Raw genomic sequence first — 17,500 nt, 5'->3', positions numbered from 1 at the left:
CTAAGCTGCAGGCGGCTCTGAAGGTTCTGGGCATCAGTGCTGAGGAGCAGAAGGCGCTGTGGCTCGTCCTGGGGGCCATTTACCACCTGGGAGCAGCAGGAGCCACCAAAGGTACACACCACCTAGTGTGTGTGTGTGTGTGTGTGTGTGTGTGTGTGTGTGTGTGTGTGTGTATCTGAGAGCCTGACCACCCCAGGACCATAGAACCCACCTCAACGAGAGGCAGGGTTCTGACCAGCTGATGAAACCGGATTTGGGCCACTTTACTCCTTCCATGGTTCTCTCCACGCACACAGAGAGAGGGGCCCACACAGAGAGAGAGGGGCCCACACACAGAGAGAGAGGGGCCCACACACAGAGAAAGGGGCCCACACAGAGAGAGAGGGGCCCACACAGAGAGAGGGGCCCACAGAGAGAGAGAGGGGCCCACACACAGAGAGAGAGGGGCCCACACAGAGAGAGAGGGGCCCACACACAGAGAGAGGGGCCCGCACAGAGAGAGAGGGGCCCACACACAGAGAGAGGGGCCCACACATAGAGAGAGGGGCCCACACAGAGAGAGAGGGGCCCACACAGAGAGAGAGGGGCCCACACAGAGAGAGAGGGGCCCACACACAGAGAGAGGGGCCCACACAGAGAGAGAGGGGCCCACACAGAGAGAGGGGCCCACACAGAGAGAGAGGGGCCCACACACACAGAGAGGGGCCCGCACAGAGAGAGAGGGGCCCACACACAGAGAGAGGGGCCCACACACAGAGAGAGGGGCCCACACAGAGAGAGGGGCCCACACAGAGAGAGGGGCCCACACAGAGAGAGAGGGGCCCACACAGAGAGAGAGGGGCCCACACACAGAGAGAGGGGCCCACACAGAGAGAGAGGGGCCCACACACAGAGAGAGAGGGGCCCACACAGAGAGAGAGGGGCCCACACAGAGAGAGGGGCCCACACAGAGAGAGAGAGGGGCCCACACACAGAGAGAGGGGCCCACACAGAGAAAGAGGGGCCCACACACAGAGAGAGGGGCCCGCACACGTAGAGAAGGGCCCGCACACAGAGAGAAGGGCCCGCACACATAGAGAGGGGCCCACACAGAGAGAGAGGGGCCCGCACACGTAGAGAAGGGCCCGCACACAGAGAGAAGGGCCCACACACACAGAGAGGGGCCCACACACAGAGAGAGGGGCCCACACACAGAGAGAGGGGCCCGCACACAGAGAGAGAGGCCCACACACAGAGAGAGGGGCCCACACACAGAGAGAGGGGCCCACACACAGAGAGAGAGGGGCCCACACACACAGAGAGAGGCCCACACACAGAGAGAGGCCCACACACAGAGAGAGGGGCCCACACACACACACAGAGGGGCCCACACACACAGAGAGGCCCACACACAGAGAGAGAGGCCCTCACACAGAGAGAGAGGCCCTCACACAGAGAGAGGGGCCCACACACACAGAGAGAGGGGCCCACACACACAGAGAGAGGGGCCCACACACACAGAGAAGGGGGCCCGCACACGTAGAGAGGGGGGCCCCCACACACACAGAGAGGCCCGCACACACAGAGCGCTCCCTGTCAGAGCCCGGTGAACCTGGGCCTCCTCCAGCTCTGCTGCAGAGTTATGGCCCCACGGGTGGAGGCCGTATTTACTACCTCCTGTACTCCTCGTCCTCCCCAGGATGGATGTGGTAATAAACTCCTTCATCACAGGGCAGTGCTGGCTGTGCTGTCCTCCTCTTGTGTTTTACGCCGCTGTGTTTGGGCTACACACACTCCTGATACACCGCCACGTACGTCGGCTCGTGTTGCCGCCCCTGGAAGGATGCTGTCTCCTCCTTAGCCCCGCCCCCCTTTTGTCAGGGTCACTCCTACAGCCTCAACCTCCTGTCAATCACTGCTTGAGTGGCCCTGCAGTTACATGATAAGAATGCTAAGATTTTTTAGGAACATAAATGTCTTACTAAAAGAGCCCTGCAGGGGGCAGTGTTAGTCTTCCATGTACGGTTCCACAAACTGCCAGGGAGAAAGAACAATAGGGTATTTAACAACAGGATAACCTGATAGAGACGTGGGCTACTGCATGGGAGATTCAAACACACACACACACACACACACAGACACAAATGCAAGTTCTGAGAGACTTATGTTTAGGTGTGATATTGAGTACCTGCCCATGAAGCTGCCTTCTGATGTTACACAACAATTTGTTTTCTCCCACCTGCAACTGTGTGTGTGTGTGTGTGTTTGTTTCTTTTCAACACAGATTAATAAACCTGTTTTGCTCACGTTCTGACCCCTTTTTTCTCCTTGCATGCTGCATGCTGCTCAATACAGAGACTGATGAAGGTAAAAGAAACACACACACACACACACACACACACACACACACACACACACACACACACACACACTCACACACCCACACCCCCCAAATCAAACTTTTCTCTACTCTATTATTGTGTGTGTGTGTGTGTGTGTGTGTGGTATTGCGTAACACCTTTATCTCTGCTGCCAGACCATTTCATTTGCATTTTTATTGTTTCCTGCCTTTTCTTCTTGGGCCTCTTAGCAGGGCTCTCGCTGTTGCTACTGCATAGGTACCTCCACAGCTGCCTCGATGCTGCCGTGTGTGTGTGTGTGTGGTGGGTGGGGGGGGTAACTTTGTTGTCTTTTTAAAGCCCTGCCACGTTGATGACCCCCTCCTCCCCCCGTGTTTGTGTGTCGTTGCGTTTGCGTTCCAGCAGTGCTTTCTTCTTCTTCGCTTCCAAACCGTGATAAAGAGCGCAGTAGCCCGCCGTGTCCTGCAGGGGGCACCACTAGGGCCAACCCTCCGTCTCTGCCCCACTTCCCATGCAGCTTGTCTGGACAGCGAGGGCTGTGTTATCAGACTCCTGCCAATGTTTGCCTTTGAAAAGAATTGTGTTAGGAAAGTCGTTCTTCTGAAGCAGACATGTTTTGTGCGATGTCTTGACTAGGACAGGAGGCTTAGACCAACTCCAGTACCGTAGCGGTGAATCGTAACGAGACCCCAGCCAAGCCGAGAACTCTGGAGGAGCCGCTCCAGATAGCAACGTCGCCCACATAATTATTCCTTTGAAACGTTTCTTGTCTAATTCTCTGTGATGTTCTTTTGGAACATCGTCCTCCCCCTCCGCCACTGAACGGGCCCTCTGATCACAGAACATTTGTCCCGCTGTGAGGAGGAGGTGAGGAGGCAGTGGTTGTAGAGTGGCCCGCGGATCCTGACTTCCTCACGCCTGTGTCTCTGTGGCAGCCGGCCGGAAGCAGTTCGCCCGCCACGAGTGGGCGCAGAAGGCCGCCTACCTCCTGGGCTGCTCCCTGGAGGAGCTCGCCTCCTCCATCTTCAAACACCAGCCCAAAGGCACCCTGCAGAGGTCCACCTCGTTCCGGCAGGGCTCGGACGACAGCGGCGCCTCTGGAGACAGCTCAGGTGGGCCCGTGGGGTGGGGGGGGGGGGGGGGGTATCCTTAATCCTTAATGTGTTGGTGCAGTGAGCAGCATGAGCTGACGGTGGTGTTGCTGACCGCAGGACCCAAGATCACGGCGCTGGAGTGTCTGGAGGCCATGGCAGCAGGCCTGTACACGGAGCTCTTCACTCTCCTCATCTCCCTCATCAACCGGTCAGCCCCGCCTCTTCTTCCGACGCCCCTCCCCTTCCCCCGCCCACTTTCTGCTCCCCCCGGATATGGTGTAGCGTAATGGAGCGCTGCTAAGATGTGCCGCGTTGCAGGGCCCTGAAGTCCAGCCAGCACTCGCTGTGTTCGCTGCTCATCGTGGACACGCCGGGCTTCCAGAACCCGCGGCTGGCCCGCCGGCCCCGTACTGCCTCCTTCGAGGAGCTGTGCCACAACTACACGCAGGAGCGTCTACAGGCTCTCTTCCACGAGCGCACCTGCGCCCAGGAGCTGGAGCGCTACAAGGAGGTGCGTGCGGGGGGGCAGGGGGAGGCGCTGTGGGGGCCCAAACCCAGTGCAGGCCCCGCCCCCGTTTGCTTTAGCTAGAAACCATCCAATCACCATGTTTTCTGAACAATGGTTCAGGTTTTTTAGGTTAACAAATGACGTTTGTCTTAAAATGTTGAATTAAATAGTCCCTAGCCACAAATGATTTGTACTGCTTATTCCTGGAATTTGTTGTGATTTTATTTGCTTGCCTTGTGACCAAAGTCTTTTTTTCTTAGATTAAGATACAGACTAAGTTTAATTCTTGATTTAAATTGATAATGATTTGATCTAGTCTAAAACAAAATAATAATGTATGTTCTGGGAACTGTCCGTCTTTAGTTTAATCTGAAGTGAAACCCAAAGTCTAGAAACCCAGACCAGTTTCCAGAAAGTTCCACGAGTTAGCCTACCGCTCTCAGAAGTGGCCATCATCCAGGTCTTTTGGTCACAGGCCAAGACACTGAAAACAAAACAGATTTGCATCGCTGTCGTTGCCTCTTTTTTATTTAAACCACTTGAAATGAAGCTGGTGGTGTTGTAATCATAGTGGACTAATTACTCCTCTGTCCCTGTCTAGGAGAACATAGAGCTTGCGTTAGATGACATAGAGTCCAGTGCATCGTTGTCTGTAGCAGCTATAGACCAGGCGTCGACCCAAGCGCTGGTAAGCCCCTCCCCCCCTGCTTTTCACTTCCCAGGTCAGTTCCCTGACCCTCGTCCTGCGTGCCATCACTTCCTGCTTCGCATGCAGACGGTGTTTTCCGCCATTTAGAATTCTGTGGTTGGTCACACTGTGAGCTGGAGAGATTTTTTTTCCCCTCAATTGAATTAATGTCTAGTGAAAGCCACTCCACAAGCTTTTACTGCAGGCCGAGCTCATTTAAGGTGATGACTGCCGCCGTGTGTAATAAGTGTGTTGGCACTTTATGGCCCCCTTCAGCGGCTGATATAATAGGGCCCTCCGTGCGTGATGGTGTGTGAGCTCGTCTCCCCTGTCTTTCCTGAGCGCAGCCACACACACACACGTTAACATGTTTAGGTGTGTAGAGGTAGGAGTGGGCACACAGTTTAATTACAAAAAACAGAACTACACCAGAGTGCTGTAACTTGGTTAGGAGTGTATTGAGAACCTGGCGGTGAGCTGTAACGTCAGTATTAGACCCAGAGAAGCTAATTAGCTCAGTTTCCCACATCCCGTCTAGGACATGTGAAAAGTGCTCATTATAAACAAGAACAGGGCACCTTCAAGTGTGGTCAGAGGAAATCAACTCAAGCGAAGCGTTTTATCCGCCGCTGTCGTCTGCCGTCCTTGACCGGTTCTACCAGTGCAGTCAGGCAGTATCGGGTCGCACGGTGGTGAAAGAGAGAGTGACTGCCTGTTATTGCTTAAGTGGATGGGCTGTGTGTTGATCTGAGGTGCACACGCCCCGCATCTGTCCCGCATCTGTCCCGCAACCGTCCCGCGTCTGCCCCACATTTGCCCCGCAACCGTCCTGCATCTGTCCCGCAACCGTCCCGCAACCGTCCCGCGCCTGCCCCACATTTGCCCCGCAACCGTCCCGCATCTGTCCCGCATCTGTCCTGCATCTGTCCCGCATCTGTCCCGCAACTGTCCCACGCCCGTCCTGTTGCTGCTCTTTATTAGCGCTCTTTAATGAGAACTCCAAGGCAAACTGTTTGTCTGTCGGACTGCAGTGTGGCGTGTTGCTGTTCTGACATTTCTGTTTGGTGTGTGTGTGTGTGTGTGTGTGTGTGTGTGAGTGTGTGTGTGTACACGTGTGTTTTGGCTACATTTCTTGTGTGTGTGTTTTGTTTGCATTCCTGTGCGTGTGCGTGTGCGTGTGTGTGTGTGTGTCAGGTGAGGACTCTGGCGAGGACAGATGAGGCGAGAGGTTTGCTCTGGCTGATGGAGGAGGAAGCGCTTCAGCCCCGGGGGTGTGAGGACACGCTTCTGGAGCGCCTGTTCACATACTACGGCCCCGCCGAAGGAGAGGCCAAAGGTCAGGGCCTCCGCACGCACGCACACACACACACACACACACACACACATACACACACACACACACTTAGACACGCACACACACACACACACTTACACACGCACACACACACCCACACAAACACAAATATACACACACACATACACACACCCAAACACACACACACACACACACTCAAACACACATACACATCAACACACACACACACACACACACACACACTCTCTCACGTGACCCTCCTCTCCCCCAGGCTCCAGTCTGCTGCTGAAGAGTGAGAAGTCGCATCACTTCCTGCTGGGTCACAGTCACGGCACAGAGTGGGTGGAGTACGACGCGCACGGTTGGCTCAGCTATGCCAAGCAGAACCCCGCCTCCCAGAACGCAGCCACTCTGTTGCAGGACTCACAGAAGTAAGACACGCCCCCCAGGTTCAGAAGTCAAACAAGAAGTCTCTCAGAATTTGTACCACACCAGTTTTTTCTAAAATGACAGGATGGTAAATGCCGTCACCTCTTGTGGTCCAGCGTATGAAGTCCTGCACCTGGGCCCTCTGGCCCCCTGATTAAGTGCACCTGTCCTTCAGCTGCTGTTAAGTGCTGGGGGACACTTTGCACACCTGTAGGTAGCACATCTGTTGCTCTGCCCACCCTCTACTGGTCATCACCGGCCCCCTTTTGAACATTGGACCATTAAAGACTGAGCTGTGTTTTATTGGCAGACCTCACAGCACGAACGCTGCACTTAAATCATTACGGGTTTTTAGCTGGTCCAAGCTGTACAAATATGTCGGGCACAACCGTGTCACTGACCTTCGTAGGGGTCACTCCTGATTGGTCTGCCACCCAAATACTTCCTGCCAATGATCATGTGGACAGACACCGACCACTGATATTGTTACAAGATGGCTACCGTGAACTGTGCGTAGCAACAGATGGGCTATAAACTATAACGGCGCGGACAAGATGTTTGTAATGAAGCGGGAGGGGAGAGTGTGTGTGTGGTAACACGACGGGGGGGTTCGCACGCCAGACGGACGCGTAGACGTTCGGCTGTGTCTCGGCTGGTCACGGGCCTTTTCTGGCCCGCCTCCCAGGAAGAACATCAGCGGACTGTTCGCGGGCCGGGCGGGCGGGGCCACGGTGCTGTCGGGCTCCATCGCCGGGCTGGAGGGCGGATCTCAGCTGGCCCTGCGACGGGCCACCAGCATGCGCAAGACCTTCACCACGGGCGTGGCCGCCGTCAAGAAGAGGTCCCTGTGCATCCAGATCAAGCTGCAAGTGGTCGGTTTCTGCGTTCGTCTCTTCGTCACCTTCTCGAATGTGGCGTGAGCGAACATCCCACACAACGTTTGTTTGTTTGTTTGTTTGTTTGTTTGCAGGACGCGTTGATCGACACGGTGAAGCGCTCGCGGGTGCACTTTGTGCATTGCCTGCTCCCCAAAACAGAGGCCGCGGGGGCGGAGCCGCGAGCGTTGGGAGGGGCCTCGCCCCGCGAGGGCGACGCCCACGGGGAGAGCTGCGATGCTGGCCTCATGCAGCTGGACGTGGTGCTGCTCCGGGCCCAGATCCGCGGGTCCAAGCTGCTCGACGCCCTGCGCATCTACCGCCAAGGTAGGACCGGGGGAGGGGCCTCGTCCTCGCGTGGGAGGGGCCTGCGTGCCGTGCTCTGCCAAGTTATGTGCGCGTGACTCCGTTTCTCCGAAGGCTGGGGTAACCTTGAAGAGATTTGATGTATTTATTTTGTTTGCCGCAGACCGTCGTAGATCATGTGCGCCGGTCAAACTGCCCTTGTGTTCAGGACGGAAACTGTCCTTGCATCCCTGAATTTAATTTCACGTTATTACTTCCTCCATTGTAAAACCATGGAGTGAAATCAGCCTAATGCAGCATTGGAGAGGCGGTTGTGGTCCAAGCCCAGATCCTGGCATCAGAACTGGGCTCTGGAGACGGGCGAGTTTGGCCCCTCAAACATGACTGGGTCCTGCAGTCCTCGTCCTTGACTTTAGCTGGCAGCAGCTCTCTGTCTCTCCCCGTGTGCCCGCTGGGCTTGTGAAGCTCGCCTGTAACGCACGCGTGTGTGTGTGTGTGTGTGTGTGTGTGTGTGTGTGTGTGTGTGTGTGTGTGTGTGTGTGTGTGTGTGTGTGTGTGTGTCTCCAAGGTTACCCTGATCACATGGTGTTCTCCGAGTTCCGCCGTCGCTTTGACGTGCTGGCACCCCACTTGAGCAAGAAGCTCGGACGCCATTACGTCGTGACGGACGAGAAGAGGGTGAGTCACTGTGTGTGTGTGTGTGTGTGTGTGTGTGTGTGTGTGTGTGTGCGTGTGTGTGTGTTTTGTGTCCTTGCGGCTGGGGGCGTGGAACTGTCATCACTGAGCGATGGATCCTACACCTCCAGACAGGAAACGCAGACCTGTGTTACGATGTGAAGGGTGAACTGTGATTGGATGATGGGAAGCGTCTGGAAGGAGAGAAATCTTCAAGGGCTCCGAATAAGATGAGATGTGGTGGTTTTGTGGCTCTTCACCTGGCCTCTGGGTGAATGGCCTTTAAGTCAAGTTCCCCTTCAGCTCTCTATGACACCTGTTCACCGGTGGCCTCTCAGCAGCTCTACACCGCCCCCCTGTGGCCACCGAGTCAGGAGGCAGCAGGTCTTGTTCACAACACGCCCTTCCATGGAGGGAGCGTTCGCAGGTGACCTCAGTGAAGAGTCAGGACACTCATACGGTTATTTCTGGATGTACTCAGGGGACATTAACACAGAGAGGAAGGGCCCCCATCAACATACTGTTGTCATGGAGCCTCGCTGTACTCCGACATTTGTGTGTGTGTGTGTGTGTGTGTGTGTGTGTGCTCTCTGTGCTCTGAGGCAGATGGCATATTGACTTTCTGTGCTCCGTGTGCGTGTGTGTGTGTATACGTGTGCTCTGAGGTGAATGCTATATTGACTTTCCGTGCTCATTTCACTGTGTGGTGTGGGTGTATTTTGTGTGTGTGTGTGTGTGTGTGTGGTGTGTGTGTGTGCTTCAGGCTGTGGAGGAGCTACTGGAGTCTCTGGAGCTGGAGAAAAGCAGCTATCACATGGGTCTGAGCAGAGTGAGTAGATCACACACACACACACACACACACACACACACACACACACACGTGCACCTGTGTACAGGTACACACACCCTCACATGTACCCACACATTAAAATTCTTCTACATTGTTTTATTTCCAGTTAAAAAAATAACTCCACTTATTAAATCCTCGGCCGTATCACACAACCGTGTTGGTTCCGATCCCTCCTTTCAAGTGTGTGTTTGCAGTAGTGACATTAATCTTCAGGTAGCGTGAATCCCGCCTTCCCAGCCCCGCATTACGGATCAGCGACTGCAGCGGTGAACACAGCCTATAGATTGAGCCCGCTGTCATAAGGAATCCGCTCTGAGCAGATGGTATAATTTCCATTTAGATTACCGAGGCGTTCTTTCGTTTGTTCGCACGGCCCCCTTGCGCCGTTCAGACAGGCTGATTTCCATTCCCGGAGGAGGGTGTGTGGGCGGGGGGGGGGGGGGGGGGGGGGGGGGTGAAAGGTCGCTCAAAACAGGAAGGAGGGGCGGTGTGTGTTCCTGTTTCTGGATGAGCTGGCGATGACGTTGCAGCATTGACTTTTCACGTCACGCACGTGAGGCTTCCTCGAGCCTCCGGGCGTTCCTACCACACAGCTCTCCACCCGCACTTCAGGCCGAAACCACTGCCTCCAACTGCTTTCTGGGAAGGCGGAGCTTTGGCGGGAAGGCGGGGCTTTGGCGGGCGACGCCTGCCCGCTGGGGAACTGCCTGTCTTTGGCGAGTGCCCGTAACCAGCAGCGAACGGCAGTCGTTTGCCCAGTGGCCAGGACGGGGAGCCAGAGAAACAGCAGCCCCATAACTAGCTCATTATGTGCTGGGAGGATCAGGGAGTCCTGGGGCCTGTGTGCTGGAGGCAGGAGGGGCTCTCACACACTTCACTCCTGTGCCATAACTGATCTCGGGTCAGAATAAAGGCTCAGGTAACGGAAATAACGTGCTAAGGAGGCAGTGCTGAAGCTCAAAGACACAGACGCTGGAATAAGTTAGGCTGACTTAGTCGGGGGGGGGGGGGACTGGGCCGATAATTGATATTATAGAATATTGCGATCATTTTATTTACTGGCAATATTAAGCAACATTATTTTTTGATTACTTCCCCATCCTTTTTAACCGTTCTCTTTGTAGAAGCGTTCTGATCTGTGGTAGGCTAAACATTTATACAATAGTTAAGGCTGCATTTAATTTTAAGCCACACCAACACAATAACTACAATAACAATTAACTACAAATATACATTTTTAAAACACTGCTTGAACATGGATTTTCCATCTGCCAGAGGAAGCTGGGGTCCACGCCAGCGAAGCACAGGAAATCTGGGCCATGTGGCCCGCCCTGCTGTGAACACATGCGTGGAGAAGCTTGTCCAGAAAAAGGGTGTCAGTTCGGCAATATTTTGGGTCCCAAACAAACAACCACATTTGACTTGTTTAGGTGTTATCAGTGTTATGTAAAATAAAAATAAAATCCCGACACAAGCCCACAGTAATGGCTCAGTCACGGCTCGCCGAGACGTTAAGAGGGTGTTGTCGAAAATCAGACTGTTCTGCACGGATCAGGACCAGTTCTATCCTTTAGTGTTCTCCTGAATTAAGATCCACTGGCTGCTGGTTCTGCTCAGCTCTTCCAGTGAGATGCATCTGATCCCTTTGTCTTCATGGCAGCTCCATGAAAAGGTCTCCATTCGCAGCTCGATCATATTGTTCATCGCTTTAATCCCGGAGACTGTAATCGATGTCTAGATTTATCACCCAGACCCATTATCCACTCGGGCCTGGTGTGTTGTGTGGATTAATTATCGGTGAAAAGGTCAATAGACCCCCATCAGCGGATGGGAAAATACTGCAGCCTCCTCCGTAGAGGAGATGGAGATTGGGGTGGAGCTGACCGGCGCCAGAGGCGGGTTGGTCTAGGCTTTGATCACGTGACCCTTGACCTGTTGCTTGGCCACTCCCCCCGTCATTTCGGCCTCTCCCGTTGGGCTCGGTTCCTGCCGCTTCAGAGCAGGGGACGAGTCGCCCTCTTCGTCCCCCTCCGCCGGACTTCCGGGGGTCGGGGGTCATGGGAATCGACGTCTCTCCTGCCAGCGCAGTAAAGCCTTTCTGCTCGGTTGACGGCGTTGACCTTCAGCTGTCCGAACACGACGGCGTTGAGCTTCTCGCTCCCGGTCCACACGGTCGCCTGCCAATCACTGACCCGCACGTCAGCCGCAAACCTGTGTTGCACGCTGGTTTCATCAGCATTCCCTAACATGGCCGTCAGCAGTCCATAACTAGACGGTGCCCTCTAAAAAACGTATCAGAAGGACGGGATTCGCTATAATGGTCTCTCACATTCTCTTTGGCAAAGCAGTGTGCTTTGTGCAGTTAGAATCTTAATGGAAAAAAAAAACAAGAAATGGCTTTATATTGAGTAAAAAAACTGCTTTTGTCTCGAGTGTGATGCAACACGTTGCAATTAATCAGATTCTCAATATTTAGGTGTGCGTTTGATATTATGGGAGTAAATGAGACTGTTTGATCTGCTGTTCAACATGGAGGGAAGCGTGTCTCATGGCCGTGTCAGTTCACTTTTCCACACTTCGCCGCGATCCGGCTGAGAGGCGTGATCACCGCTGCCTTCATCTCGCTGTAGTGGAAAATCACACAAGTATCCGTTTCGGAGCGCGTGTTTGTGAGAGCGCGATGCCCGGCTGAACCCGAGGGTGGCTGTTTGTGTGTAAACAGCCCGGTGCAGGTCTGGACTGACGGAGGAATGGGGGTGACGTCTTTGTTAGGCTGCCGTCTGCTGAATGTCTTCACTTGGAGGAGAAGCTCAGTTTGCCTCTGCTCTCCTCCTGAGCTGAGGAACATCTACCTTATGATGTTACATCTGCCTCCAGACGGGGGAGAGCGTGTGTGTAGGTGTGTGTGTGTGTGTGTGTGTGTGTGTGTGTTAGTGTTCATATTCCCAGGCCCCTAGACAACTCCTCCAGCTCACACTCCACCGTGTTGCGCGGGGAGCCATAGTTGAGAGTGTGCCTGGTAAATGCATTGTGATTTATGCTCCCCTGTGGTGTGGGTGGAGGCGGGATGGTGGGTGGGGGTACGGGTGGTGCGGGCGGTTGGTGGAGGAGGAGTCACAGCCACAGCCAGCCCCAATCGATATGGCATCCTGCGCGCTCCTGCAGGAGGAGATATCAGGGCGGCGTGCGCTCAGAAGGACGGCTCCTCACCTTTGATCTGATCGCCGACACACCGCTGAGTAGCCGGCGTGGGGTAAAAGCTTGCGGTCGCCAGGCGCCCGTTGCCGTCAGCGCCGATCTGGCGTTATTAAATCTGCGGGCTCTCTGGACTTCTCCAATACCCCTCCCCCCCAATCTCCCACCACACTAGCCCTGCAAACAAGACTCTTATGGTCTTACTGTGCCAATTAGTTCTGATAGTATGCTAATGAGGTTAGTATGCTGATTGTATGCTAATGTGGTTAGTATGCTGATAGTATGCTAATGTGGTTAGTATGCTGATAGTATGCTAATGTGGTTAGGGTGTGGAGAGTTTGATGGAAGAGAATGGTGGGAAAAGATGGCCAGGGGGCTGGCTGGCTGTGCTTGGCCCTGATTAGAGGGGAGTTGGCTAAGGAAGGCTGCTCCACGCCCACGCCGATCCGCCTACGTCCAACACCACCCGTCTCTGAGGAAAAGTCCCGACGTGAACGGGGGGTCCTTGATGTGCAACGGGCTGGCTCTCCACAAGCCTGGCCTGCACTGTGTGTGTGTGTGTGTGTGTGTGTGTTACAGGGCTGCGTGGAAGAAAGCAAGCACAAAGTAAAACTCCAACTGTGGGAAAGAACCAATTCACTGGCCCCTTGTGTATCTTCCGCCCTTAAACTTGTCATTTTGTGGAGTTCTAGGGTGTAGGACACGTAAATAAGCAGCACAGGACATGTCAAGATCTTGTAGGGTGTCTTCTGAGTCTATGGGATGTACACTGTTTAGGGTGCAGGATGCGTAGTGGGTTATTGGGGGGGGGGGGGGGGGGGGGTGTAGAGGGCGTGGAGGGGGCGTGAAGGAGGCGTGGCCTCACCCGTCCGTCCTGTGTGCAGGTGTTGTTCCGGGCAGGTGTGCTGGCCAAGCTGGAGGAGAGGAGAGACCTGCAGACCCGTCGCCACATCACACTGTTCCAAGCAGCCTGCAGGGGCTACGTCGCCCGCCAGGCCTTCAAGAAGAGGAAGGTTAGTGCCGCCATTCTTCACGCCTCACGCCTGCTTCCATATCACCTCCAGCTTTTCTAGACATCAAATTCATTTTTCATACCTAATAAATTATATTTAAAACGTAATACTCTACAATCGCTGTGATCCATTACGTTGCGTTGTGAACTGCACACGCCCTCCACGTCTGATGGTGATGGTTACTGTACAGGTGGAATTTCATGTTTCATGCTCTCCAAGCGAGATGTTTCACAGTGACCCCCTCCTCCATCCGCTGGGCATCTTCCACAAGTACATCAGATCTTCGTCTAAGCAGCCCATGACAAATCCCACTGCCTTCACCCCATCAGCTCCTTAACTGGCAGATAACAGTCGACCTGTCTGTCCCCGTACACCTGTCTGTCCCCGTACACCCATCTGTCCCCATACACCCATCTGTCCCCGTACACCTGTCTGTCCCCGTACACCCGTCTGTCCCCGTACACCCATCTGTCCCCGTACACCTGTCTGTCCCCGTACACCCATCTGTCCCCGTACACCCGTCTGTCCCCGTACACCCGTCTGTCCCCGTACACCCATCTGTCCCCGTACACCTGTCTGTCCCCGTACACCCATCTGTCCCCGTACACCTGTCTGTCCCCGTACACCCATCTGTCCCCGTACACCCGTCTGTCCCCATACACCTGTCTGTCCCCGTACACCCGTCTGTCCCCGTACACCCGTCTGTCCCCGTACACCCATCTGTCCCCATACACCTGTCTGTCCCCGTACACCCATCTGTCCCCGTACACCCATCTGTCCCCATACACCTGTCTGTCCCCGTACACCCATCTGTCCCCGTACACCCATCTGTCCCCATACACCTGTCTGTCCCCGTACACCCATCTGTCCCCGTACACCCATCTGTCCCCATACACCTGTCTGTCCCCGTACACCCATCTGTCCCCGTACACCCGTCTGTCCCCGTACACCCGTCTGTCCCCGTACACCCATCTGTCCCCGTACACCCATCTGTCCCCGTACACCTGTCTGTCCCCGTACACCCGTCTGTCCCCGTACACCCATCTGTCCCCGTACACCCGTCTGTCCCCGTACACCCGTCTGTCCCCGTACACCTGTCTGTCCCCGTACACCCATCTGTCCCCGTACACCCGTCTGTCCCCGTACACCCATCTGTCCCCGTACACCCATCTGTCCCCGTACACCCGTCTGTCCCCGTACACCTGTCTGTCCCCGTACACCCGTCTGTCCCCGTACACCCGTCTGTCCCCGTACACCCGTCTGTCCCCGTACACCCATCTGTCCCCGTACACCCATCTGTCCCCGTACACCCGTCTGTCCCCGTACACCCATCTGTCCCCGTACACCTGTCTGTCCCCGTACACCCGTCTGTCCCCGTACACCCATCTGTCCCCGTACACCCATCTGTCCCCGTACACCCGTCTGTCCCCGTACACCCATCTGTCCCCGTACACCCGTCTATGCCCCCCCCCCCCCCCCCCGACTGCCAGCCCTTATTCCATCAGTTAGTCTTGTTACCCTGTTAACTCTCTTAATAAACTAGTTTCCTTGTTTCAGGATGTAACATTCACCCTGTGATCACACACACACTCGTTCTCTCGTCTCGTCATTCTCTCTCTCTCTCACACACACACACACACACACACACACACACACACACACACACACACTCCCTCCGTCTGTCCTCTCCTGTTTTGCTTGTCTCTGTGGGGTCTGACTCTGGCACAGAGACAACATCCATTATTCGCCAGGAATCCATCGCAGTTCCACTGCAGTTGGTCCGACAGCTGTGCAGCTCAGTGTGAAAGGCCAGGGAAGGGAAGTCTTAGCGTTGTTGCCATTAACTGCCCTGCCACGCCCCTCGGCACACCCCGCCTCTCCGCCCCGCCCTCCACCCCGCCCTCCGCCCAGGCTGGGACAACCTCCAGCTGGGTTATCTCGTTTGTTTGACCTTCACAGTGCTTACAGAGTCCCTGCTGTCACTGTTTACCTGATGGAGCACTCGTGGGTGGGGTTACTGCTCGTACTCCACCTGTCTGGCCCTGGGAGAGTGCCAGCGCCCTGCTGTTCTGTTGAGCCTTCGTCGGGACACTCGTCAAAACGCCAGTGGCTCAGTGTCCTCGTCTGACTCTGGCGTGTGTCCCGGTGCTCTGAACTCCAAACGCCGGGAGGGGATGGGTTACGTTCGCTGGTGGTGGTGGTGGTGGTGGTGGTGGAGAGAACAGATGCAGCTCGTTGGGAATCCCGCCAAGCGGATGATCTCCGGACTAATTAAACCGCCAGCTGAATGCGGCAGGCGCATGTTCAGGAGTGCGCCACCTGCTGCGTGGAGGTGTGACTGCGGGTGGAGGTGTGACTGCGGGTGGATGTGCTTGTCTCCTCCCCTTTAGAGCCCTCGTGTGAGAGCTGCCGTGGGTGGCCTGTAGAAGTAGATATTTTCCAACGCTCCCCTTCTGCGTGTCTGGGTAGGCGTTGGAGGCGGAGCCTAGCGAGAGAGCTTCGTCCCATACGCTGGCAAGGGCCTATTAGACCTCAGACGGACGTGGTGGTTAGAAATCTTGTTAGTCTTTGAAATATCTGCCAGGACTTATTGACATGGGATTTAATTACCCAAAGGAACTCGAGACCTCCGTCTCCATGATGGCTGTAGTGGACTCTGCAATCACCCAGGAGTTTACTGTGTGCAAGGCCACATATCCGCGAGCCCCTGGACACTGGCACTAATGAGGCGTTTGGACACGGAGCGGGCCCAAGGCCCCACGCCTGGGCCAGTGTGGCCGCCTGTGTTCTGATGCTCAATGGGAGGATTTCAGTGGCTCTTCCCTGCAGGGCGGCAGGTCTGGCTCATGTTTGGTGTTGGGGGGGGGGGGTGTCCAGCCAGGTCCCTGCGTTCCAGTGATGGGTTTAGGCAGCTCCGGTCCCTGTCTCACACCCCAGGTCCCTGTCTCCTCGCTGCTTGGGCGGAGGGTCGTCCACTTTCCTAACGTCTCATGACACGCCGCTGTGTTGCAGATCCAGGACCTGGCCATCCGCTGCATCCAGAAGAACATTAAGAAGAACCGGGGCGTGAAGGGCTGGCCGTGGTGGAAGCTCTTCACCACCGTGAGGCCCCTCATCGAAGTTCAGCTCACCGAGGAGCAGATACGTGGCAAAGACGTACGTCAGACCAGCTCTCTCTCTCTCTCTCCCCCTCAGTGTTTCATACTAGTTCTCTCCATCTCTTCCTTTCTTTTTCTCCCTCTCTCCCTCTCTCCCCCACCTCATGTCTTGTGCTTCTCCTGTTCTCTCTTTCTCCCCCTTCGTCTCTTTCTCTCTTGATCTTTGATGTTGTGTATCTGCGTAGCCACTCCAGACGGCGTAAGTCTGTATGTCATGTCCAGGTTCTGGTGTTAGTCAGTGGTGGAGCGTAAGTCTGTATGTCGTGTCCAGGTTCTGGTGTTAGTCAGTGGTGGAGCGTAAGTCTGTATGTCATGTCCAGGTTCTGGTGTTAGTCAGTGGTGGAGCGTAAGTCTGTATGTCATGTCCAGGTTCTGGTGTTAGTCAGTGGTGGAGCGTAAGTCTGTATGCCGTGTCCAGGTTCTGGTGTTAGTCAGTGGTGGAGCGTAAGTCTGTATGTCATGTCCAGGTTCTGGTGTTAGTCAGTGGTGGAGGGTAAGTCTGTATGTCGTGTCCAGGTTCTGGTGTTAGTCAGTGGTGGAGCGTAAGTCTGTATGTCGTGTCCAGGTTCTGGTGTTAGTCAGTGGCGGAGCGTAAGTCTGTATGTCGTGTCCAGGTTCTGGTGTTAGTCAGTGGTGGAGCGTAAGTCTGTATGTCGTGTCCAGGTTCTGGTTTTAGTCAGTGGTGGAGCGTAAGTCTGTGTGTCGTGTCCAGGTTCTGGTGTTAGTCAGTGGTGGAGCGTAAGTCTGTATGTCGTGTCCAGGTTCTGGTGTTAGTCAGTGGTGGAGCGTAAGTCTGTATGTCGTGTCCAGGTTCTGGTTTTAGTCAGTGGTGGAGCGTAAGTCTGTGTGTCGTGTCCAGGTTCTGGTGTTAGTCAGTGGTGGAGCGTAAGTCTGTATGTCGTGTCCAGGTTCTGGTGTTAGTCAGTGGTGGAGCGTAAGTCTGTATGTCGTGTCCAGGTTCTGGTTTTAGTCAGTGGTGGAGCGTAAGTCTGTGTGTCGTGTCCAGGTTCTGGTGTTAGTCAGTGGTGGAGCGTAAGTCTGTATGTCGTGTCCAG

The 17,500-nt window shown here is 55.0% G+C and overlaps 1 protein-coding gene across 17 annotated transcripts in view; it reads left to right on the top strand.

The window, feature by feature from the left end:
- The window catches only part of myo18ab (myosin XVIIIA b), a 99,713-nt gene that overhangs the window by 38,263 nt on the left and 43,950 nt on the right, over positions 1-17,500 (top strand). For all 17 annotated transcript variants that reach the window (XM_076977446.1, XM_076977442.1, XM_076977443.1 and 14 more), the window contains 13 exons: positions 1-111; positions 3,275-3,451; positions 3,551-3,641; positions 3,752-3,944; positions 4,543-4,629; positions 5,824-5,965; positions 6,216-6,375; positions 7,059-7,245; positions 7,344-7,575; positions 8,123-8,232; positions 8,993-9,058; positions 13,159-13,287; positions 16,300-16,443. The exon at positions 1-111 is cut by the window's left edge and continues 34 nt beyond it. In XM_076977446.1, the coding sequence (XP_076833561.1) occupies positions 1-111; positions 3,275-3,451; positions 3,551-3,641; positions 3,752-3,944; positions 4,543-4,629; positions 5,824-5,965; positions 6,216-6,375; positions 7,059-7,245; positions 7,344-7,575; positions 8,123-8,232; positions 8,993-9,058; positions 13,159-13,287; positions 16,300-16,443 (1,829 nt within the window). The remainder of the gene's footprint in view (positions 112-3,274; positions 3,452-3,550; positions 3,642-3,751; positions 3,945-4,542; positions 4,630-5,823; positions 5,966-6,215; positions 6,376-7,058; positions 7,246-7,343; positions 7,576-8,122; positions 8,233-8,992; positions 9,059-13,158; positions 13,288-16,299; positions 16,444-17,500) is intronic.

The sequence above is a fragment of the Brachyhypopomus gauderio genome, chromosome 16, assembly GCF_052324685.1.
Source record: "Brachyhypopomus gauderio isolate BG-103 chromosome 16, BGAUD_0.2, whole genome shotgun sequence".
Taxonomy (NCBI): Eukaryota; Metazoa; Chordata; class Actinopteri; order Gymnotiformes; family Hypopomidae; genus Brachyhypopomus; species Brachyhypopomus gauderio.
The sequence above is the reverse complement of the archived record's forward strand: the minus strand, read 5'-3'. Positions and strand labels throughout refer to the sequence as shown.